Raw genomic sequence first — 25,152 nt, forward strand, 5'->3', positions numbered from 1 at the left:
GCCCTCAGCTGCACCCTGGGCCCCGTGTCTGTTCCACGCCTGGGGAGAGTGGAAAAAGATGTGGTTAAGAAACAACAGATAACCTCTGTCACCGGCCTCCGGTAGGGGAGTGCACCGGAGGGAGGGGGGTCTCGTCACCACCAAGATCCCTAAAAGCCCCGATGGTGGCCACCGCCTGCCTTCGAAGAATGATGATTCAGAAGAAGAGGTGAAAGCGAGGGCCTCTGGGGCTCAAGGGGCTTCAGGGATGCCAGGGAGGCTCAGAGTCGGCTGAGCAGAGCCTTGGGCTGAGCTGACAGGGAAACCAGGGCGAGAGCCCAGGAATCTCCACCCTTCCAAGCTCAATCTGCCGTGAGCTGTTGTCGTTATCCTTAGCCCACGTTTAGTGATATGCCTTGACACACAGCATCTCACTGACACCAAAAAACAACAGGAAACTGTACCAGCCACAAAGAATAAAAGCTGGCTAGATTAAATAACTAAATGTGAAAAATAAAACCAAGACAAAACTGGAATAGAAGAACCTAAATAATTATCTGATCCCAGGGTCAGGGAGGCCTTTCTAAGCAGAAAAAGCAAAGAACAAAACCATAAAGGAAAAGATCACTGTATTTCACTGCCCAGACTTAGAAACCTCCATAGGCCAAGAAACTCAGGACCAGTCGAAAAGCCAAATGGCAAACTAGGGAAATATTTGCAACGTGTGACAGAGCGCTAATGTCAGTGTAAAGAGCTGCTGCAAGTCAACAGGAAAGAGGCAGGCAGTGCAGGAGAGGAGCACACAGAGTTAATGGCCTGTAAGTCACAGAAAATGTCTATGACCAAGAAACACTGGAGAAAGAGTCAAAATCCACAGAGACAGAAAGTAGGATTAGTGGTTGCCAGAGGCTGAGGGGACGGGGATGGGAATGGGGACCGATGCTAACAGATACTGGGTTTCTTTCTGAGGTGATGGAAATGTTCTGGAATTGGATAGAGGTGATGGTTGCACACACAGTGAGTATACTAAAAACAACGAATTGCACTTTAACATGCTGAATTTTATGTTATGTGAATTATATCTCATTGTTTTTAAAAAAGAAAAATGGTTCGTTCCATTCATAAGCAGAAAGGACAAGATAACCACTTCACCTAGAAGTTGGCAAAGGTTTTTAAAATAATAGCCAGTGTTTGCACCACTATTTGAAGATAGATGGGTATAACCTTCCTAGAAGACTATTTGGAAAGGATATATCAGAAGCATTAGAAATAGCTAGTGAGCACATGAAAAGATGCTCAACATCATTAGCCATCAGGGAAACATAAATCAAAGCCATTCACACCTGCTAGGGTGGCTACAATCAAAAAGATAGATAGTAATAAGTGTTGGTGGGACTTCCCTGGTGGTCCAGTGGTTAAGAATCCACCTTCCAATGCAGGGGGTGCGGGTTTGATCCCTGGTCAAGGAACTAAGATCCTACATGCCGCGGGGCAACTAAGCCTGCGTGCTCTAGAGCCCACACGCCACAACTAAAGAGAAGCCCGCGTGCCGTGATGAAAGATCCCACATGCTGCAACTAAGATCCGACGTAGCCAAATAATAAAATAAGAAAAACAAGTGTTGGTGAGCATGTGGAGAAACTGGAACCCTCATACATTACTGATGGGAATATAAAATGGTGCGGTACTCTGGAAAACAGTTTGGCAGCTCCTCAAAATGTTAAACGTAGAGTTACCATATGATCCAGCAATTCCACTCCTAAGGTATATACCCAGGGAAAAATGAAAACGTATGTCCACACAAAAACTTATTCACGAATGTTCGTGGCAGCACTATTCACAATCGCCCAAAAGTGGAAACAACCTAATGTCCATCACTGAGGAATGGATAAACAAAATGTGATCTATTCATACAATGGAATATTATTTCCAATAAAAAGGAACAAAATACTGACACAAGCTACAACACGGACGAACCTTGAACATGTGATGCTGAGTGAAAGAAGACAGTCGCAAAAGACCACATATTGTCTGATTCCATTTATATGAAAAGAACAAACTAGGCAAATCTAGAGAGACAGAAAGTATTGATAGATTAGTGGTTGCCTGGGGGTGGGGGAGAGGAGGAACGCGGAGTGACTGCTGATGAGCACAAGGTCTCTTTGAGACGATGAAAGTGGTCTAAAATTAAATCGTGGAGATAGTTGTACAGCCCTGTAAATATACCAAAAATCACTGTACCCTTTAAACGAGTTAATTTTATAATTTGTAAAGTATATCTCAATAAAGCTTTGAGAGAAAGAGAAAACATGAGAAGTGCTCACAAAGCCTTCCACCCAGCACTTCCCTTCTAGGAATATGCTTCTAAGGAAATAATCAGAGATGGGCAGCAAGATTTACGTACAACATGTTTGTCACAAGGTTGTCCAGTTGAGCAAAAAAATTAGAAGTGATTGAAATAGGAGTCTAGATAAGCATAGATAAATATATCATGGCCTATCTGTGTAAATGAAATATCGTGCAGCCAGTATTTACTTTTAAGACATTCTTGAAAAATATTTAAGAGAACAGAAAAATGTTCAAGACATGTTAAGTGACAAAAAAGCAGGTAACAAAAAGGTAGGATGAGTGTCAGTCCCACAAGGGCTGGGGGTTTTGTCCAAAAGTTTCTGCCTATGTTTCCAACATACCTGGCACACAGAGGGGGCTCCCTAGCTAAACTGCTGAGTGAAGAATTAGTGAATGTGGACGGAATTGCAATTTGGGGGAAAAGCTAGAGAAAGAAATACAAGACAGAAGATTACAAAGACGTCTAAGTGAAATGGAAATGCTCGTTCTCTCTGGGTAGTAGGATTGTGGGTGGTTTTTCAGTTACTGTTCCATAATTTCTGCCATGAGCTTTATTAATTGAAAAATCAAAACCAGAAACACTAGGAACTCAAACGTGGAGGCCCTCGGTAAGGTAGACAGTTTCCTAGATTACACGAAGATTTGAAAAGAGACACAGCGGGGCCTCCCATTCCAGACGGTTCCCTGGAGAGAGGTTTCTCTCTCTGCTGCGCCACGGACTTCAGACTGGGCCGCAGTCAGGATTCAGGTCAGGCCCAGGAGGGGAGGGTCAGCCACGGTGAGGGAGAACCCAGAGGCCAGGTGCCGCCGTGATGGGCCCCCTCCCCCGTACGCCATCACCCGCCGGTGCCAGAGGCTGAGCGGTCAGCGGGGTCCACGGCCTGAGGAAAACAGTGGCCTCTTCCCCAGCCCAGAGGGGAGAGAGGAAAAAAGGGTGTGGGGCCCCAAAAAGGAAGCTGAGGCGGCCCCTCCAGCCTTGGGGAAGGAAGCTACCTCCGCCTCCACCCCCGGGGGCGCCAGCGCTCTGAGCGCAGACCTCTGCTTGTGCCTTTTGCTTTCCTTTTCCATATTCGCAAAGGAGTGGGTGGGGGATTTCCAGCGGGCCCGCCTGGCAGCCCGCCGGCGGCTGGTGCCCAGTCCAGGCTACCGGGAGAGCTGGCTAGGTTGTTGCCCATCCCAGGGAGGGCATCTGGGGACCCACCCCTGGGGTCTGGTGACTTCCCACGCAGCAAGCCCCTTCTTCTGCCTCTCAGGGAGGAAACACATCGTGTCAGGCCCTCCCAGAGCCTATTTTCGACTCAATCACCCAGCAAGGCCAGTACTGACATTCCACTTTCCAGAATGGGAAACTGAGGCTGAGACAGGCTGAGTTCTCAGCCCAAAGCCACGTAATAAGGACACAAGAGCCAAGATCTGAACCCAAACCTGTCCATCTGCCCTTCTCCCCGGCCGCCAAGCCCACGGCCCAGACTCTGCAGCTGTGTGTCCCAACACCCAGTCCCCCAAACAAAGGAAAACAGAAAAGCAACTTCCAAGAAGCTGGCGACAGCTAACAGGCCCCAAGGAGCAAGGGCGTGGGGTGGAAGCAGCCCCCAGAGGCTCCGGGGGGGGCGGGGGGCAGGGTGTGATGATAAATGACTGTCGTTCGCCACCCTCCCCCTGTTGGATTCGGGGGCACCTTCCAGTCTCTGGATTCACAGAATTTGAGCTGAAAGGAAGCACGCCGATACCATCTGCCCGTGGTTTCAGCATGGTTGGGGGTTTCTTCTAAGCAGCAAAGTACTTTTCAAAACACGACCTTACACGAAAGCCCAAGAAGGGGCAGATGGGGCGGCTGTGTGTGCGCGGCTGGGGGCCCCACAGGAGCCACGGGAGCCCTGCCCACCACCACCCCTTCCTCCCTCCCCCCACTAGCCCCGGAAAGCCCGGATCAAGCCCCCTGGTTGCCCATTTCACAGCTCAGAGAGGGGCAGGGACCAACCTGGGTCACTAAGCAGCCCCGGGCAGAGTGAGGACTGAAACCCCACTCTCACCCTGGCAGCCTTCAGCCCCTGGTCCCCCTGGGAGAGGATGGGATCGGGGAGCCACTGGCCTCTGACGCACCTGTCTCCCCCTGGGACATCAGGGCTCTCGCCAGCCCACGAAGATCTACCGAGCTGTAGGCAGAAGGTGGGCGGTTTCTCGGGCTGCTCGGGGGCTAAACACACCCCCTGGCCTTGGCAGGCCCACTCCGGCCTCCATTCCTGCTCTTCCATCTCCCAGCTGTGTGGCCTTGGGCAGGTCTCTCTACCTTTCTGTGCCTGTTTCCTCATCTGTAAGATGCCTTCATCACTGTTCCCGCCTCCCAGGGTTTGTGGTAATTGCATGGGATGTGTCAAATGTAGTGCCCATCATGCTGAAAATGACTAATAAAAATAACAACAACTACATGGGACTTCCCTGGAGGTCCAATGGTTAGGACTCTGCGCTTCCACTGCAGGGGGCACGGGTTCGCTCCCTGGTCGGGGAACTAAGATCCCACATGCCGCTCAGCCAAAAAAAACAAAAAAAACCCACAGCAGCTAAGATTTGCTGAGACCACCTGCGCCGGGCACGGCTCCCGGCACCCGGCACCATGCGGACAGCAGCTAGTTCACCATTGCCCTGATGTGGGTGCCGTCACTCAGCTCTTTTTACTTGAGGAAAATGAGGCACAGAGAGGGTGAAGTGCCTTTCCCAAGGTCACACAGCTCAGAAGGGGCAGAGGCAGGACTCAGGCCCAGCTCTGTCCGGGGGCCCAGGAGGCTGCCCCGCCCGCCCGCCCGGCCGCTTCCTGCCCAGCACTCCTCTTCCTCCTCACGCTCCTGCCTCCGAGAGGAAACCGCCAGGCCCCCCGGCGGACGTCCCTTTCTTTCTGCTTCCTCTTTCCCACACTTGGGGCATGGGCTCCAGGCTCGGGCCCCCAGGGTCCAGCAGTGTCTCCTTCTGTGTCTCAGAGCCTCAGTGTCCTCATCTGTGAGGCAGGCACAGTGGCCATGCCTACTTTGCAGAGTCAGGGGAGCGTTGAGGGGGCTAATTCGGCATCGCCCTCGCCCACAGTCAGTGCTCAGGACACTCAGCCCCTTCATCAGCCGGGCTGCCGGGAGCACCTACTGCCCACAGGCTGCCCGGCCACACTCATACCCAGGCCCCTCACCTACCCAGTCAGCATATACTGTATCCACAGCCTCCCTTACACGTGCAGGCACTGGGACCACCCCCATTTTACAGATGAGGAAACTGAGGCCCAGTCACTTGCCCAAGGACAGCTCAGAAGGAGCAGAGGGGGAACAGCTCTGAACCATATTGCCCGACTGGCCCCCGGCCTAGGTCAGCGTAGGTCAGGCTCTCCCTAGGACCAGCAAGTCCAGCCACTGCCAACCAGACCACTTCTTCCTGGGGGTACTAGAGGCCTGTGTGATGCAGGAGGGGAGCTCAGGGATGTGGGCTGAATCCCCTGTGAGTCCCCCCCTCCTTCCTCTACCTCTTCTCTGGGCTGAGCAGCAGAGACCAAGGGCAGAGCACACTGGGTCCACCAAGTCTTACATGCTGGGTGAGAGGGGCACTGGCCAGCCCCCTCTGGGCCTCAGTGTCCCCATCTTTGGTGGCACTAGACAAGATGGCCAAAAGGAGCCTTTCCTGGTCTGAGAACTCAAAACAGACGCACACCCCCACCCCACTCCCAGGTAGGGCCACTGGCTAAACACCACCAGCACCACTACCCATGATAATAAATCCTTCTGGAGACCTGCTAGGCACCAGGTGCAGCCCGAATACCTGGGTCCCAACCCCATTTCAGCTGCTCAGAGCTATGTGACCTTGGGCAAGTCACCTACCTTCTCTTAGACTCAATTTCCCCATCTGTGATATGGGGGTAATCACAACAGCACCCTCACAGGGCTGCTGTGAGGATTAAATGAAGCCAAGGCAGTAAAGTGCCTAGTATGTAACAAGTGCCAAACAGATGCTGGCTAAAAAGGCATTTTTTCAACAACAGCTACTAGAATTTCATCATTACCCCCACTTTAAAGATGAGAGAAGCTGAGGCTCAGCCCCCGGACCCAGTAGGGCTGGCAGGGCTTTGAGACCATCTCAGCCAAACCAGGCTTGGACATGTGGGGAAACTGAGGCCCAAAAGAGCAAAGGGCTGGCCCCAAGGCCATGGCCAGCCCAGATGTGCTCCATTTGAAAATGGACCCCCAGCTCCCGGCAAAGCTCTGCCCTAAGGCCAGCCACCCCGGGCCTGGTGGCTGGTCCTGTGATCTCTCCCTGACCCTGGGACAACCCCCTGACCTCCCAGTCAGGCTCTCCCTCCACAGGGGCCAGGCTGGGATGCACGTCAAGTGATCCTGGCCCAGCACTTCCAAGTCCACCAATTTATAAGAGAAACCAGAAACTGGGTTCTTATATGAAATCTTTCCATTTTATGGTTTTTAACTATTGGCAACCAATCCAACTTTCTTGCTTTTCTGGGGTTTTTTGGGTTTTTTTTTGCGGTATGCGGGCCTCTCACTGTTGCGGCCTCTCCCACTGCGGAGCACAGGCTCTGGACACGCAGGCTCAGAGGCCATGGCTCACGGGCCCAGCCGCTCTGCGGCATGTGGGATCTTCCCGGACCGGGGTACGAACCCGTGTCCCCTGCATCAGCAGGCAGACTCTCAACCACTGCGCCACCAGGGAAGCCCCAACTTTCTTGTTTTTAACTGCTGAGTGGGATGGTACGTCTCAGGCCTGGCCGGCTGGAAGCTACTACTCTGCACCCCGTGGCTGGAGGGAGGCCGTTCACAGTGTGGCTTGGGGCTCGGGAGCAGGGACCTGTTGGATCAGGGGCTCCGATCTCCTTAGCAGCATGGTGCTGAGCGAGTTTCTTTGCCTCTCCCAGCCTTGGTTTTCTCATCTGTCAAATGGGCCAACAAGCTTGACCTCATGGGAAGGACTTGAAGTCAAGTGTTTAGGGCAATGCCTGGCGCACAGTAGGTGCCTACTTAAGGTAGTAAACGTGCTGTTCCCCCATCCCAGCCTGGGCTCAGAGATGCCCAAGGAGAGGGAGGTGCCACAGGACAAGCGGACATGGGGACCAGAGGGTCTTCTAGGAGAAGACTCAAGCCACACTCTCCCAAAAGCCAGAAGACCAGAGCAGCCCCAGAGGGCTCCTCTAGCCCATTCCTGCTGCTGGATAGGTGTCCCAGCCCCTCTGGCCCTAAATCCTCCAAGTGCTCCCACTGCTCTTTGTGTAAAACCTAAAATCCTCACCATGCTCCAGAAGGCCCCAAATAATCCAGCCCCCATCACCTTTCCAACCTCATCCCTCCTTCCTCCTTCTACTCCAGCCCCTGGCCACCCGGCTGTTCCTCAAAGTCTCCCGGTTCGTGTTCACTCCAGGGCCTTTGCACTTGCCATTTCCTCAGCCTGGGACTCCTTCACCCAGATCTTCCAGGATCAGCACCTGCGCTCATCCCAGATGTCACCTCTTGCCAAGGGACCTTTGATGACCACCCCCCAGCCGAGGCAATCCCTAGCTTCCCCCGAGGGCCAGCGCGTAGTACAAGGAAGGGTTGCCCCACCTCCCGTCCATCTGCAGTGATGCCACTGAAACCAGACTTCAGACTTTGGGAACTAGTCACACATGTCTCCTCCAACCGCCCTCCAGCCGCCCACTGCAGCAGCCTGTGGCCTCCGCTTACACTCCGCCTGTCGTGGCAAGCTCCCTCCCACCACAGCCCGCACGGTGACCCTTGACCCTTGGCTGCTGCTATCACCCCTACTTTACAGATGACTAGACTGAGGCTCCAAGTGGGGAAGTGACCGGCCCAAGGTCAGAGGTTCCGGTCAGAGGCGGAGCTGTGACCCAAGTCCAGGTGAGGCTGACCCATGAGCAGCTGGCCACCTGGCCTCAGACTTCTGGGTGGCGTTAGCTTGGCTGAGGCCCGAGTGATATCCCTGGGCAGCTGCCCACTCTCAGTTCTCGTCCTCCAAGCCTCTCCCCACTCTGGGCAGCAAGGGCTTCTCCAAACAGGTGCTGAGTATCGTTCAAGTGACAGAGCTCGGGTATGAACCCAGAGCTCAAGCCCTGGCTGTCAAACCTTCCTTTGCCTATGTTTAAAGCTGTTCCCATAGACAACTCCAGGGTCAGAGGTTGGAGGTCAAGGCTACCCTCCAGGCAGGCACACTCAGGACTTCTAGTCTAGGTATCCTTGGCCCAGAGACTGGAGGCTCCAAGTCACTCCAGGAAACATTCAGGAAGAGCCCCAGACTGTTGCAAGCACAAAGGGAAGCTGTCAGAAGCTGACGGAGCTGGGCCTGCTGTGTCAGGCCAGGCACTCTGTGGAGGGGACAGGAGAGGCCCCACCAGGGCTGCTCGCTTGGTGGGGGACACCCCAGGTCACACAGCGACCACCAAGCCTATGGCAGAGGTCCAGGCGGCCTGGAGGGAGGGGCGAGCCTCAGGGACCCAGCTGCCCCTCCGGGTCCCGTTTCTCCAAGGCCAGACACCACTTCTGAGCCCTGAGGACTCTGACCAGGGCCCACCCTCAGGGTTCCCAAAGAACAGGAGCCTTGACCATGCATCCCAGCTGGGCAATGAGGGCCCAAACCAGTACTAGAAGTAAATCTGCATCCTTAGCCCCCAAATCATTTCACTACCATGGCAACCAAAATAACAAGGCGGGCCAGTAACAGTGAGCCTCCCCTGCGCCAGGCGCTCAGCAGATGTGCCCTCCCAGTTATCACAACAGCCACACAAGGTGCGAACTCTGAGTAGCTCCACTGTACAGAGGGGGAAACTGAGGCCCAGAGAGGTGATGTCACTTGCCTAAGGCCCCAGAGCTGAGAAAGAAGCTAATTCATTGTTTGACTGGGTCCATCCGACTCCTGACACTAGGTTTTCCAAGATGGTTTATTTTAAGCAGCAGCAGTTGTTTTTAAAGTTTTATAGGGAACCCCACCTTATCATGCAGATAAGATCATGTGTCTGGGACGTTATTTGCCTTTCATGGTGTCGGAGCCTTGAGACATTTTAAAAATGAGTAAAGTTTTTATCTGCACTTGCGTTTTTCCAAAGGCTTCGTGTTACACTTGGGATAAAATACTGACTCCTCACAGGACCCTCTACCCGCACATCCTCCCGCACGCCCCATCTTCCCCATCTGTGCTCCCAACACACTTCTGTTTTTCTTTCTTAAAAATATGCAAAATGCTGGGGACTTCCCTGGTGGTGCAGTGGTTAAAACTCCGTGCTCCCAGTGCAGGGGGCCCAAGTTCAATCCCTGGTCAGGGAACTAAATCCCACATGCATGCTGCAACTAAGAGTTCGCGTGCCACAACTAAGGAACCAGTGAGCCGCAACTAAGGAGCCTGCCTGCCACAACTAAGACCCGGCGCAAACAAATAAATACATAAATAAATAAAAATAAATACATTTTTAAAAAAAACATACAAAATGCCTTCCCATCTCAGCACCTTTGCCTATGCTGTTCCTGCTGCCCAGAGGTTCTTATCTCAGTATTAAGATCTCAGTTCAGAAGTCACCACCTCAGTGGGAATTCCCTGGTGGTCCAGTGGTTAGGACGCCGTGCTTTCACTGCTGAGGGCACAGGTTCAATCCCTGGTTGGGGAACTAAGATCGCCTAAGTTGTGTGGTGCAGCCAAAAAAAAGAAAAGTCACCTCCGCAAGACTCACTGTTAAACTTTAGTGATTAAGAGAGTGTGGTGTTAACATAAGAATAGACACATAGGCCAGTGGAACAGAAGGAGGGTCCAGAAGCACACAGATAGACACTAGATTTAGGATGAAAGTAGCATTGCATGCAATCCAATAGGAAAAAGAGAGTCACATCAGCATGTAGTGCCAGAAGTGGAAGAAGTGTGACCCCTACCTCACGCCATACACAAAAACTAATTCAGGATGGATCTTGTGAAGGCCCATCAATATGACTCAGCCCAAACAATAAAGCTTCTAGAAGAAAAGACAAGGGATGTGTCTGGTGGTGCAGTGGTTAAGAATCTGCCTGCCGGGACTTCCCTGGTGGTCCAGTGGTGAAGAATCTGCCTTCCAATGCAGGGGATGCGGGTTCGATTCCTGGTTGGGGAACTAAGATCCCACATGCCACGGGGCAACTAACTAAGCCCAAGTGCCACAACTACTGAGCCCACGTGCCCTGGAGCCCTCAGGCCACAACTAGAGAGAAGCCCGTGTGCCATAACAAAAGATCCCACACACCTCAACGAAGATCCCGCATGCTGCTACTAAGACCCCATGCAGCCAAAAATAGAAAAGAAGAAAAGAATCTGCCTGCTGATGCAGGGGACATGGGTTCAAGCCCTGGTCTGGGAAGATCCCACACACCATGGAGCAACTAAGCCCGTGCGCCACAACTACTGAGCCCACGTGCCACAACTAATGAAGCCTGCACACCTAGAGCCCGTGCTCCACAACAAGAGAAGCCACCACAATGAGAAGCCCGCGCCCCGCAACAAAAAGTAGCCCCCACTTGCTGCAACTAGAGAAAGCCTGCGTGCAGCAACAAAGACCCAACGCAGGCAAAAAAAAAAAAAAAGAAAGAAAAGACAAGAAAGATCTTCATGACCCTGGGTAGGCAAAGATTCTTTAAATGGGACACAAAAAGCACTAACCATACAGGAAAGCAACCGATAAACTGGACTTCATTAAAGTTAAGAACTTAGGTTCATGGGACTTCCCTGGTGGTGCAGTGGTTAAGACTCTGCGCTCCCAATGCAGGGGGCCCGGGTTCGATCCCTGGTCAGGGAACTAGATCCCGCATGCATGCCACAACTGAGAGTTCGCATGCTGCAACTAAGGAGCCCACGAGCCGCAACTAAGGAGCCCGTGAGCCACAACTAAGACCGGGTGCAACCAAATAAATAAATAAACTAGTAAATAAAATATTTTTAAAAAAGAACTTAGGGGGCTTCCCTGGTGGCGCAGTGGTTGAAAGTCCGCCTGCAGATGCAGGGGACACGGGTTTGTGCCCCGGTCCGGGAGGATCCCACATGCCACGGAGCATCTGGGCCCGTGAGCCATGGCCACTGAGCCTGCGTGTCCGGAGCCTGTGCTCTGCAACGGGAGAGGCCACAACAGTGAGAGGCCTGCGTACCGCAAAAAAAAAAAACAAAAAAAGACAACCACAGAGCAGGAGGTCGTATGTATGATACAAAGAAAGTGCATTCAAGTGTGCTGAAGTACATTCAGGTATAAAAACTTTTATAAATCAATAAGGAAAGGACAGACAACTCAATAAAAATGGCAAACACTTGAAAAAAGAGTCAATCCCAATGGCCAATAAACACATGAAAAGGTACTTAACCTCATGAGTCATAAGAGAAATGCAAATTAAAGCCAAGATTTGAGATACCAGTATACATCCACTAGAAGGGCTGGAAAGAAAAAAGACTCATTCACTGCTGATGGGGATGCAAAATTGTGCTGCCACTTTGGAAAATGTTTAGAAGTTTCATATAAAATTAAACTTGCACTTCCCATATGACCTAGCACTTCTAGGAATCTACCGGAGGGAAATGGAAGCGTATGTCAATACAAAGACCTAAGAGCAAATTTCATTACAGCATGATCTGCAAAAGTACCAAAGTGGAAACAACCCAAATATCCATCAACCGGTGAATGGATAAATAAACTGTGGTACATTCACACAACAGGCTGGATTTACTCAGCGATAAAAAGAAACAAACTCTGATGCCCCCAAGAGCATGGACAAATCTCTAGAACATGCTGGGTGAAGGGAGCCAGACACAAAAACCAATATACTATACGATTCCATTTATATGAAGTTCGAAACAGAGAAATGCAATCCGCGGGGGTGGGAGTCGATGTGTGGGAGGGGGGGAGTGTTGACGTGGAAGAGGCATGAGGGAGCCCCTGGGGCACTGGGCCACCGCGTGTACTAACACAGGGACACTCGTGGAGCTTCAGACACGCTTCACGCGCCTCAGCATGTGCATGGGACCCCACAATGAAGTCTAAAAGGAAAGGTACTTCACATAAGGGGGTTCCTTGACAACACCCCATCCCAAGCCCCAAATTAGGGCCCCTCAGTTATCCTCCCAGAGGCCTCACTGCTTTCCTTCAGAGCACAAAATACACTTGATTCCATGTTCATCTGTAGGTTTAGTCCTCCAATAGCCCCACCAAGACGCCAGCTCCCCCAGCACCTAGTGTGTGCCTGGTACAGTGTAGGTGCTCAACAAGTATGTTTTGAATGAATGAATAATCATTTGGTCTCCTCCACCCAGACCGTGACCCCTCAGGGCTGGGATCTGCTTTGCTCACTCTCTAGACCAAGGCCCTAGGACATAACAGAACCACAAAGAGAAGAGAAAGGAAGACCACATGGTCCCATCAACTTGACACATCTGGTCAAAGATGGAGTCCGGCAGGTGTGTAGACCACAGCGACCTTCAGTCTCAACTGCATGGCCGGAATTAAGTGGGTCGCAAAGGAAAAAGACAAAAAGATTTAAACTTGAAAGAAAATAAGACATCCACAAAGCATGGGAGGCTCCCAGGAATTCCACGACGTTTTGAAATCCCTAGGAGAAACCCTCCTGTTTGTCAGGGTCAATCTGGGTCAGGGGTTTCAAGGACCTTGGACCAGGCTGCCACTAGCCCACATGATGCCCATGTATGGTGTCCCTGAACATTCTACAAAATCCCTGACCAGCGCTCCTCAAAACTGTCAAAGCCATCAGAAACAAGAAAAGCCTGAGAAACTGTCACAGCCAAGAGGTGCCTAGGGAAACTTGACAGCTAAATCTAACATGGTGTCCTGAAGCAGAAGAGGGACATTAGGGGAAAACTAGTGGAATCCAAAGGAACCTCGGAGTTCAGTTAACAGTAATGTACCAATGTTTGTCGCTTAATTATAAGACGGATGTACATGGTACTGTAGCATGTTAACATGAGGCAAAGCTGGGTGCAGTGTATAAGGGAACTCTGTACTATCTGTAAATGGAAAATGATTCTCAGAGGAAAAAGTTCCCTTTTAAGAAGGCGCGCTTTCCGCCGGGCACTTTGTGGCCGCCTGCTGGAAAAGTGTCACCACCCGTACCCCCGTAACCACGTGCGCGGGGTCTTACCTTGGGCGGGTCGAAGAGCTCCAGCAGGCGGTCCGCGCCGTCGGGGCCCGCGCGCCGCAGCGCCAGCCGCCCCCTTTGCCAGCGCGCCCCGCTGTCCATGGAGGCCTCGTCGGCCAGGCTGTACCGCAGCGTCGCCTCCTTGAGGGCCTCAGGTGGCGGCTCCCGGGCCAGGCTCCAGGGCAGGAGCTTCCGGGCCAGGCCGGGCCTGGCCGGGGCCTCGCCTGCCTCCCCCGCTGCCGCGCTGGGGGCCGCGGGCAGCTCCCCGGCCGAGCGGTGGCGGAAGATGTGGCGGAGACTGTGGCGCAGGTGCTGGAGGGAGCAGGCCGGCCGCGGCGGGGCCAGCTCCTCCGAGCTGCGGGCCTTGGGAAGGCCGGGGGCGGGGGCGGCGGGGCCCGGCTCGGCTGGGGACGCCTCGGCCTTGGCCGGGGGCCCGCGGCCAGTCTCACGGTAGTCGCGCGCGGGGGCGGCGGCCCGGGTGCCCGACAGCCCGGGCGCCCGGCCCTCGCGCACCTCGCGGCAGAAGTAGCGCTGGAAGAGGTCGGTGAACTGCAGCGACACGACCTCGGCGCGCAGCGGCGCGTGGTGCGGGTGCTCGCGGGCGAAAAGCCAGTACTGCCGGGCCAGCTCCCGGGCTGCGGCCACCGCGTGCAGCTCGCAGAACTCGCTCCAGCCTCGCGGGGATGGGGCCGTCGCCGCCGAGGATGCGGAGGAGGCCGAGGAGGACTGCAAGGTGGGCCCGTTCATGGTGGAGACCAAGGTAGAGCTGCCGGGCTGAAAGACACGGTGGGGAGTGAGTGAGAGAGGAGGGAGCGGACGGGTGAGCGACACCCACTTAAAGCCACCGCCAGACATGCTAGTCACCAGGCACAACGTCAAAAAGCGAAAATTACTGTTAATACCCAGTGCTGGTGAAGATGCAGCAAAACGGGCACTCCCTTCAGTGTTGCCGGTACTGTTAGGGGTACAGTCTTTTTGGAGGGCAATTTGGCAGGATCATTTTCAGACCTAGTAATTCCACTTCTAAGTATTCAAGAGAAATAGTTGCCCCCATGCGCAGAGAGGCATGTACAAGACAATCCCCTGCTAGGCGTTTCCTGCCCCCACATTTATAACAGGAAAAAATAAATACAACCTAAAGCCCTATCAGAGACTGGTGAAATAAACTGTGGTACATTTGCAGGCTGGAATATGCTTCAGCAGTGGAGAAGGAGGACGAAGATCTATGCTACCTTGGGGAATCACCAGGGCACAGCATTAAGGGAAAAAAGCAAACCACAGAGCAATACAACCGTGCGATCCCATTTACGTGAACACACAAAGCAAAACTACCAATTCTTATGTGTACATAAATGTATTTAAGTGGTGGGCAGGAAACATGTGGCTGGAGCAACGCCATCCAGAAACAGTGGTGACCTGTGGGGAGGAGCCAGAATCTGGGGTGCAAGGGGGGAAGAAACCAAGGAAAACTGTTACTACTTGTCTCTAGAAAATATGGCTAAGAACATGGCACCTGGAGCCTGGACTCAAATCCCAGCATGAACCGCTTACTAGTCGTGTCACCTTGGGTGTGTGATTTCTTTCTGCCTTGCTTTCCCCATCTGTAAAATGCGGACCATGATTGCACCTACCTCATAGGAGTGTTATGACGATTCATTGAGTTAATAAATGTAAAGGCCTTAGAAACTAGGAAAAGCCTAATAAGGCTTATGATGAATGTTACAATAAGAGTGTATTATTAGTGTCAATAAAAAGAAATATAGGGGCTTTCCTGCTGGTGCAGTCGTTAAGAATCTGCCTGCCAATGCAGGGGACACGGGTTCGAGCCCTGGTTCAGGAAGATCCCACATGCCTTGGAGCAACTAAGCCCCTGTGCCACAACTACTGAGCCTGCGCTCTAGAGCCCGCAAGCCACAACTACTGAGCCCATGTGCCGCAACTACCAAAGCCCACATGCCTACAGCCTGTGCTCCGCAACAAGAGAAGCCACCACAATGAGAAGCCTGCGCATCACAACGAAGAGTAGCCCCCGCTCACTGCAACTAGAGAAAGCCCACACGCAGCAACAAAACCCAACGCGGCCAAAAATAAAATAAACTTTATTTTTTAAATAAATAAATATAAAACAACAAATAAAAAGGGATAAATTAACAAGACTCACAAGGAGTGCAAAGGTACTTCCTGTTCTGATGGGGGAACGTCAGGACAGGCAGACCCTTGCCTGCTCATCCCAACTGGGGCTCCCACACAATCAAAACGCAGAAGCCCCCTACCCTCTGCTGTCCACGGTGCTGAACCCTGGACCTCTCTAGTTACCATCAGTACTGTCTGTCCTTCCAGCTAAGCCTGGCTGGGCCCGGGCCCCTGCTGGGGACCACACAGTCATGGCGCTCATTCACACACAGACACCTCCACCTAAATATTACTGAGGGCCTACTGTGTGTCAGCCACTGTGCTAGGCCCTGGAGATAACAGCAGTGAACCAGAAAGAAATTCCTGCTCTCCTGCTGCTACATTATACACACACCCACACACCCAAGTGTTGGCTGTGTGCCTCTGACTGGACCTCTCTGAACCCCTGTTTCTTCATCTGTCAAATTGGGAGCAACACAGTATCTACCTCCTAAGATGGCTGCAAGGAGTCCTTGAAAGGGGACTCAAGGTGAAGATCTGAACCTAGAAACTGGGGTTCTTTCTGCCACACCCCACTCCACATCTCCAGGCCGTGGTGCTGACCCTGCAGCCGATCACAGCAAGACAGCCCAGACGGCACAGAGTGGGTGCCACTGCACCGGCTGGGAGGGTGCTGTGCACACATTTGACTTTCTGCATATCACAGGGTCCTTGGCACCTATACACCGTAGGCACTTTGTACACAGTGGGCAGAAGGGAAGGGAGAGGGGCCACGTGTGCCCTTGGCCACCACGCTCTGCCAAGAAATCCACACCTGTTGGTGAAGAGGAGGGTTTTACCTGCACGTGTGGGCGACCTGTCCTCGGTTAAGCCCTTGGCCACCCCACGCCTTGACACAGGTGAGGCCAGCACTGTCCTCACAGGTTGGGGAAACCAGATGCCAGACCCAAGCTCCTGTCCCATCCACGAGACCCCGTGTGACATGCCCTCGCACCAGCTGCCTCTGGACAACTGCCTCAGGTGTCCCTTTGCCCTGCCTGCTCCCAGTCTGCTTCCAATCTCACTCAAGAGAAGCCTCCCCTGAGCTCACTGGCGACTGAGTCCTGAACTTGTCTTTCAGCACACTGGTCACGTGCTCTCAATCAATAGCAATGATTGTTTAATTAGTGAGTATCTCCCCACCAGACACTGAGCTCCACATGCCAGGAGCCACTCCCAGCTCCATCCCCAGTTCCTAGCATGCAGCAGGAGCCCAATAAATGCCTGCTGGATGAATGAATGTAGGAATGCAAGAGGTCGGCTGGATTTGCAACCTCTGGCTCCTCTGGCAGATGTGTGGTGGCCAGCACCCACCAGTGACCACCTCTTGCTGGGCCAACCCACCTCCTGGGCACCCAGGCCTATCCGTTTGCCTGGAACACCTGACCCTGTCCACCCATGTACATCAGAGTCCTGAAGCCCAGCTGCAGGACCAAACCCTGGTAAGAGCCTTCTCAGAACAGCTGTGCCTGCTCCAAGCTCCCTCACTGCCCAGGCAGTGGCTGGCAGCCCTCCTCACCAGGCCCCCTATTCCAATTCTCCATAAGAAGAGTGGTGTGTACTCAGCACATGCTATACCTCAGGCGTTTTTCTAACTGCTTTTGCAAAACATCAACTCTCCCAAGCTTCACAACAGTACTAGGAGGTAGGGCCAATAATTGCTCCCATTTTACAGGTGGAGAAACTGAAGCACAGAGGTCCCACAGCTAGCGATTAATGGAAACCCCACACACAAGGCCCCCCAAAACACTTGATCAATGCCCAAATGCACACAAGGAAGACGCACTGCCCAGTGAATGTTTATCCAGAGGAGGGGATACAGAGGTCTCATTCAGCTCCTGCTGGAGTCAGGAGGCCTCAGCTCCTCCGTCCAGGTCATAAACCCACCAGGTGGTTGGAAAATAGCCACAGGGCGAAAATTTTAAAACATCAATAAATGACACTATTTCACCCTTTCTACGTGCCCTGCTCTGTGCTAAACACTTTGCATTTATTCACTTATTTATTCCCCACCAGAGTGGGCAATCCTAGCATTATGCCCACTCTATGGATGAGAAAGCCACGGTGCGGGAGGAATGGCTTGCCCAGGGTCACGGGGCCCTCGAGGGGGCAGAGCTGCAATTAGAACCCGCTCGCTCTGCTGGAAGCGCCAGCTATACATGAGCAATACTGCCTACTGTCCATCTCCCTCAGCCCGGGGGTCTGCCCCCAGCAGGCCGAGGGCCATCACACTCCTGCACACTCCGCAGGGCCTGGTCAGAGCTGGTGCTCCAGAAATATTAGTTGCATGAATTAATGAACTCCTAGGGTTGAGGCAGGCTGCTATTTGACAGTCGTACTCTTGGAATCACGCTCCTGACCTTTGTGGACTGACAGAAAAGCCTGAGGGGCTCCGAGAAACCCACCACAACAGATGACCTCTCTACGGTGGAGCTACCAACCAAATCTGGGTTCACATCCTAATTCTGCCACTTCCTCGCTGTGTGATGCAGAAGAGAGGGCTTCCCTCTCTGAGCCTCAGTGTCCCCATCTGTAAAGTGGGCTAATGTACTTGGCATTCACTAGGAGCATTCTAAGAACTGATGTCTGAGGGGTGCTTGGCACAGGGCTCAAGAAACAGGTGGCTGTTGCTATTTTATTACTATTATTGTTAGAAGAGAGGAGCGCCTGCTACAGAGAATGTCAGACCTGCCTGCTGCAAGAAGCCACAGGCAGAGCCTGGCTTCATGGGCTGGGCCAGGCAGGGAGGGTCACGGGAGCCCGAACACAAGGCCTTCTCAGGGGTGAAGCACTGCTCAGGCAGCTCCGGGCAGGAGCTCCAGGCAGGAAGTCACCAGCCAGAGCACTCAGCTGTGGCCTGTGCCGGGGAGGGGGCCATGGCTGGGAGGTTTCCTGGCCGGGGCAGGCAGCCAGGCCACAGGAAGGTGGTCCCCTCCTTGGGCCGCGGCCCAGGTGGAAGCATTTATTGAGTGTTTACTATGCGCCAGACACAGAGGAAGAGCAATTGATCAGATCACGCCAACCCTGGGAACAGGGCCTAAAAGCTCTTGGTAGGAAGCAACTACTAATCACCTGGGGGTTCCCAGGAGCCCCCAGGCTTCAGCTAGGGGGTATAGGGAGTAGAGGGATCTTTGGGGCATTTCTATCCCCTCCAACCCCCCACAGGAGCATCTGGGAGCCTGGGCGGCCACAGGGATGAACAGCCTTCCACAGAGAGGGGCCTGCAAATCCAGGGGGTCCCTCCCACCTTCTCATCCTGGGCTTTTGGGGCAGGGAGATCTGCTGGGTAAGGGAGTCGGAGTCCAGGATTTCCCAAAATCCCACATCAGGGCGAGGGACGAGGATGATGTGACGTGGAGCAGGAAAATCAGACCGCATCCCAGCAACCCCCTGCCAAGTCCCCATGGCAAACACGTGGAGACGGAGGCGGCGACCTCTGTGCCCATCCTGGGGCTCATGTCAGGGCGGGGGTGGGTCTGCCTTTCAGGACCCCAAGTTTAGAACAATTGTGTCCACAGAGTCCCTGCTCAGGGCAACCAGGTGAGGGCTTTGAAGCCTTAGCCAGTACCTGGTGTCCCCTGTTCAAGCATATACATCCTACACCAAGCCGGGGAGAGTTCAGGCTCTGAAGGGCTGGGAATCCTGGCTCTGAGTTGTGGGGCTCACTCTAACCCAGGACCCCAGAGATCGAGGCTCATCAGCCTCTCCTCTCTCCAATCACCCTGGGTAATAATGTAATCTTGGGAAGCTAATATTTCCTGTTTAATTATCAGGCCCAGGTGCAGAGAAGGCCTTTACCCACCTGTGGGAATTTCACCTGCCAAGGCTTGGGGAGAATATTTTAAATTGTGATAAGTGAAGTTAAAATGAGCCAGTCCAGAGCCTCCATTCTCCCCCAGGTCCACAGCTCACAGATGTTTGGGCAGGAAGTCTTATACCTTCAGAGGGAGACACCTCCTCCAGGGAGGCCTCCAAGTTTACTCCAGGCTGCTGTAAGCATTTCTGCCTTTCCTACCCACAGCACCAACTTCTCCAGGAGCCCAGACCCGCCCCCCCCACCCCATCCAAGGAGGCCCAGAGAGTTGAGGGGATTCCAACACACACTGCCTGGCAGGAGGCCCACTGCCCTTTCACACCACTCGAGCTGGCCAGACTGTGTAGAAGCCTACAGGCAGTACAGAGCAAAGGTTCTGGGGCCCTGGGGAGGCTGAGAAGTGGGTTCTGCTCTAGCCCATCGGGCAGCCAGGGGGCCGTGATGCACTCTCGCCGGGGTCACCTAGTGCCTGGGGACATTTATCACACCAGCACAGTCTGCCAGAACAGGAAATGTCCTCTGGCTTCCTCTGCCCCCACCCTCAGCCTGACACCCTGGCCAACAGCCTTTGGGAGGTGGGGAAAGCCAGGGCCACCGAAGAACAGGCAGAACTCTCTAAGCCACCCCCATCCCAGCATGTGACTTCTTCCTTTAACTGCCCCTGGGTTGAGGGGAGAGAGGGGAAGCCTCTCAGTCAGCTCTGCACACCCCATGCCCCCAGACGGTGTTGCTTCCTCAGGATATCAGGACGGGTGCCCTCAAGCCCTCCTGCAATCCTCTCTCCACACTCATCACCCTCTCGGGGCCCCTCCTCCCGCGAGATGACACCAGAGTGCCAGCTCTCAAAGGACAGATCCCATGCCGAAGGCCCTCCTTTGTGTCCACTCCCCTAATTGCATTTCCAGTTCCCCAGCCCCTCAAGGCCAAGGCCTCCCCGTCAGGCACCCTTGTGAGTCAGCTCCCGGGTGAGCAGGGCACAGACTTCCTCCCTCCCAGGCCTCCCTGGGGACCCATGGGGCAGTGGCAGGCTGCCCTTGGCCAGCCAGGATGGGGGCCCACATCCGGGCAGGCCCCCAGGGGCTCCAGGCCTGGTTCATGAGGAAGCCTGCAGCCCGGCCCCCCTAGCCGACCCCTGACAGGGTGGCGTGGGAGGAAAAACCTTCCAGCCATCTGCGCAGCTGCCGGGTTTCCGGGCGGGGCGGGGCCGGGGGACGCCAGGAGGACTTGCTCTCCTGGGGAAGTGCCCCTTGCCCCTGCTGGGAGGAAGGATGCTGGGCTGAGCAGCCCAGTGGTGGCCAATGGGACCCCGAAGCCCCAACTGAAGAATGCTGGTCGTCCAGGCTTTGGGGCCCAAGTAAGTGGGTGTCCAACTGTGGTTTGGACCTGCCCAGTCCCCGAGGGACCTCAGGCCCCGGAAGCCAGGGAGCTGAGGCACAGGGCTCCTGGGTCCAATTAGGACTGACTCAGCGAGTGACCCCAGCTGAGTCACTTCCCCTGGGCAGCCTGCCCGCCTCAGTTTCCTCAGGGAGGGCGGGTAGCTGGGAACAGGGTCTGGCTGGGAACAAGTAACTTGTATTACACCTCTGGACTCTCCAAGGCAGGCTTCTCTGTCTGCCAGATGGAAGCAGCTTCCTGCTCCGCCCAAAGACGCTGAACACCCGGGAGCCCCTAGGGCCCATTTTCCCAGGAAACCTGGCAATTAAGTGGCAGCCCCCCTCTTGGGCATTAACAGCGTAGCTCTTATTGAGCACTGACTGCATGCCAGGCACTCTGCATGCCTCTTCTCAAAACCCTATTAGTACTCTCATTCATAGATGAGGAGACCCACAGCTCAGAGAGGTTAAGGGACAAGCCCAAGGTCACACGGCCATAGCAATTATACCCAACATAGTTTGAGTCCCTACTCTGTGCCAGACTCATACACTTCACGTACGCACTCACATGCAGGCTCACATACCCGGGAGAAGCTGGGACTCTTGGCCCCCGCTGGGCAGGTGCGCCCCAGAGTTCAGGTAACTTGCCCAAGGCCTCACAGCTAGAAGCTGGCAAAGCTCAGATTTGGCTCCAAAACCCACGCTGCTACTGGGAGAAGTGAGAACTGAACAGAAGAGACCTCTCATTTTAATAATAATAACAACAACACTATCTATTATTAATTGAGTGCCAAGGCCAGCACTGAATGCTTTATGTGCCCTGTCTCCCCCACTCGGCATGGGCAGCGCTGGCACTAGCAGCTGGGCGGTCCCTCCAAATGTCTCCAGCCCTGCCCCCTCTGCCCTCGGGGAGACTCCATCCAGGAGGTGGCACCGCCAGACCCAGATATCCAAGGGTCCGCACAGGCTGAACTGCCGCAGGGCTACCAAGCACCTGCTCGCCCAGGCTACCGCCATATCTGGAGTGGCTCTACAGGATCTAATTTGTATTAGAAAGTTCTGTTTATTGGAGAAGGATCAAGCCCAGGGTTCAGAAGAATGGGGGGATGGGGGGGTGGGGGGGTGGGGGGGTTGGGGCGAGTGGATCTGGAAGGAAAACGAGCAGAGCTAACATCCAAAACAAAAAAGATAATAACAACCTCATCCTTATTACTATTCCTCCTCCTGACCAAGCCACGCTAAACACTCTGTGAATTCACTCATTCGTGGTTCCAATGGCCCTAAAGAAGTAGGTACTATTATCACACCCATTTGACAGATGAAGAAACTGAGGCTGGGGTGGTTAAGCAAGGCCATATAGCCAGGAAGCACCATCACTTCATCCTGCCTGGGTCTCCAGAATTCTTCTCCCAAACACTCAGGAAACCCCAGAGCTGCACGTGCAGGTGGTGCTCAAGGGATGCTGATGAACAAACATTCCACAGCCAGTAACAATAACACTAATTGTGGTAATGATGAAAACCACCACCACCACCACCACCTGGAATTGAACCCTTTCAATGCCAGGCTTATTACATACCCTACCACAAACCTATTATTACCCCATTTCACATAGGGGAAACTGAGGTTCACAAGTATCACTGGCCCATGCCTTCAGCAGGAAAAAAGGCAGTGAGGGAATGGAACCTAAGCTTCCAGGACACTCCTCTGCCGCTGCTGAGCCCCTGAAGGTCCTCAGACGCCAGAAGCTGATACTTTAGTCCAGCCCCTTCCCAGCTGGCTGCCTCTGTGGCCCATGGGGACTCACACAAGTTCTAGGAATGTTCACCCTTTGGCTCGGAAGGATTTTTCCCTCCCAGAGGGGGGTTGTGGGAAAAGGCTCAGAAAACGTGTATTAAAAACCCTTCCAACTTCCCAAAACAGGCCCTGGCCTCTCATCTGCTGACCCCAGCCTGACAAGGCGGCCTCAGCCGGCTCTCCCCCCCTTTAGAGCTGGGTCTCTGGCCCCCGCAGGCCCCGGAGAGCCTCCAGGGCTGTTTCCGCTCTGGCAGCCAGGTCAGCGATGGGAAACCCAGGTACAACTCGCACCCACAACCCCGGAGATCCATACACCCACAGCCCTGACAGGGGCCCCAGGGTTGGACTGTAAATGGGGATGGGCCGGCTGCCCCAGCTGAGCCTGGCAGTTGGTGGGTGTCAGAGGAGGCTCACCTCCCAGGCCAGGGGGTGCGGGTCAGATCTCTGCCCCTCCTGACCCCAAAGCTGGACCTTGGCCCTTCAGACTTGGCCTTGCCAGGCCCTCTGTTCCGAAGCCCCCCACCTGTAGCCCAATTTCACTTCTTCCCACTCAGTCCAGCCTGGCCATTCCCCTCCCTGGAGGCCCCCAGCTGCAAGCAGTGACCTCCTCATCTACATCATTGTGGCCCGGGAATGGGGAAGAGAAACAGGAGAATGAGGAAACTCAGGAAAAAAAGTGGAATGGCAGGCAGGCCCCCCCCCCGCCGCAGTTCCTCAAATGCAGTCCCCATTGCCCCGAAAGCCCCCAGAAACAGAATGAGGGAAGGGAGGGGATTTCTGCACCAGGCATTAAGGGCCTCTGAAATACCTTCCCAGCCCTGCTGACCTATTAAGCCAATGACCTGTGTCCCAATTTTTTTGGTGGGAGGATTCCCCTGGAGCCCCAGGTCCAGGGTGGGAGGGTACCAGCCCAAAGACACCTGAGCTGTGAGAGCCCTAACCCTTTTGAACCCCCAGATTCTGTAGCATGGGGGTGCCTGGGCCACCCCACCTCCCTGATGCAGGGAATGGGGAGAGGGGCTTCTGGAATGGGGGGAGGGCTCCCCTCTTAGCCACACGGCCTGGCCTGGGAGAGTGGGGAGGGGCCTGCGCCCCACTCCAAGAGGACTCTTCCATTCTCATGGGCTCAGTTTCACTACTTTCACTTTCAAGGTACCAAGCCGGCCCCCCCCCGCCCCCCTCCTCACCAGGCGCAAGTTGACTGGCTGGGCTACGTTAAGAGGCGGACTGGGAGTATTAGCCATACCCTCTCTCAGCGCCTCCCCCACTGCCTCAACTGCCCCATTACATCCCCAACACGTGTGTGGCTGGGGGTGGCGGCTGGCAGGGTGTCACAGGAGCTGGGGAACGGTCACCCCTGAACACCTCCATCTGAGTTAGCTTCAGGACAATATTTTAGGCTGTTGTGGGAGTGCGCAGACACTGGGCAGAACTGGACACGGGGCCTCCTCTTCCCCCATTAAAGCCCTCCCAGCCCCGGAGGAGGGGAGCGCTGGGAAAGGCGGGCTTACCTGAAAGAGAGGGGGTCCGGGCCCGGCCGGCCCATGGCGTCGCGCGCCCCCGGCCCCCCGAAATCCCTAGGGGGCGGGAGGGCCCCCGCCCCGGGCGCGTTCTCTCCCGCGCGCCGGCTCCTGGCTCGCGGCTCGCTCGAGCTGGGCTCAGGCAGGAAACCCGGGCTCGGAAAATGGCCAGCGCCTCATCATTTCCGCCGCCAGCGCTTGACAGTTGCGGGAGGATGCGCCTCCGGGCCGCCACCGGGGAAACTTTGCTGAGGCCGCCGTCTCCACCGCGGGCCGCGACAGTCCGGGCGGGCGGCCGGGCGGAGGCGGTGGCCCGAGCCCATGCCGCCCCGCGCCGTTATGTAAAGAGGAACCGGCTGTGCGAGCGGAGCCCGGCGGGGGAGGGCGGCCAGGCAGGGGCGGGGCCAGGGTGGGCGGGGCCACATCAGGCCCCGCCCCAGCCCCCCGTGAACCAGACTTGGCAGGGGGCGGGGAGAAAACAGGACCAGGGGCGGGGCCAGACATCGCCCCGCCCATCAGCCCTGCTCCTCTGCGACTGACCAGGTCCTGGGGTCTCAAAAGCCAGCCCGGGGAGAGGCGGGGCCTTGTAAAGCCACGCCCACAGATCACCCTCCCGATTTCGTAGCGCTAAACCTAAAGAAGGGAATGAACGGCAGGAGGGGCGGGGCAACCTTGGCCCCACCCACCTAGCGCCAGGGGCCACCGGGTGCCTCCACACTGCGGGGGCGGGGCCAGATGAAGGAAAGGAGGGGTCTGAGGGCGGGGCCGGGCCGAGGCGCCTGGCCTCGAGGGGGCGCGACCCTGCCGACTCCCTCCTGCAGGGCCTTATCTGCGCGCGCCGGGCCGGTCAGTGCAATAGCGACCGCAGCTTTCATCATCACCCGGGGAAAGATCCCAACCCGGCCCGGCCCCGACTATCCGCGACTGTACTGAGCAGACCCCCATAGCGCCACCCTCAGCTCTGCTCTTGTCGCAGCCCATGCCCCTATAGACTGGCCTCTATGGGCCCATCCGTCCCCCAACTC

At 54.9% G+C, this 25,152-nt stretch overlaps 1 protein-coding gene across 10 annotated transcripts in view; it reads right to left on the minus strand.

Annotated features, from left to right (window-relative positions):
• The window catches only part of SH2B3 (SH2B adaptor protein 3), a 40,505-nt gene extending 16,047 nt beyond the window's left edge, over positions 1-24,458 (minus strand). For all 10 annotated transcript variants that reach the window (XR_009534797.1, XM_060121384.1, XM_060121379.1 and 7 more), the window contains exons 1-2: positions 24,119-24,458; positions 13,455-14,225 (exon numbers count right to left, since the gene is read on the minus strand). Coding sequence is in view for 9 of the 10 variants with exons in the window: in XM_060121384.1 (XP_059977367.1) it covers positions 13,455-14,198 (744 nt within the window). In the remaining variant the exon portion in view is untranslated. The remainder of the gene's footprint in view (positions 1-13,454; positions 14,226-24,118) is intronic.
• Positions 24,459-25,152: the final 694 nt, after the last annotated feature.

This window comes from Lagenorhynchus albirostris, chromosome 14, assembly GCF_949774975.1.
Source record: "Lagenorhynchus albirostris chromosome 14, mLagAlb1.1, whole genome shotgun sequence".
Taxonomy (NCBI): domain Eukaryota; kingdom Metazoa; phylum Chordata; class Mammalia; order Artiodactyla; family Delphinidae; genus Lagenorhynchus; species Lagenorhynchus albirostris.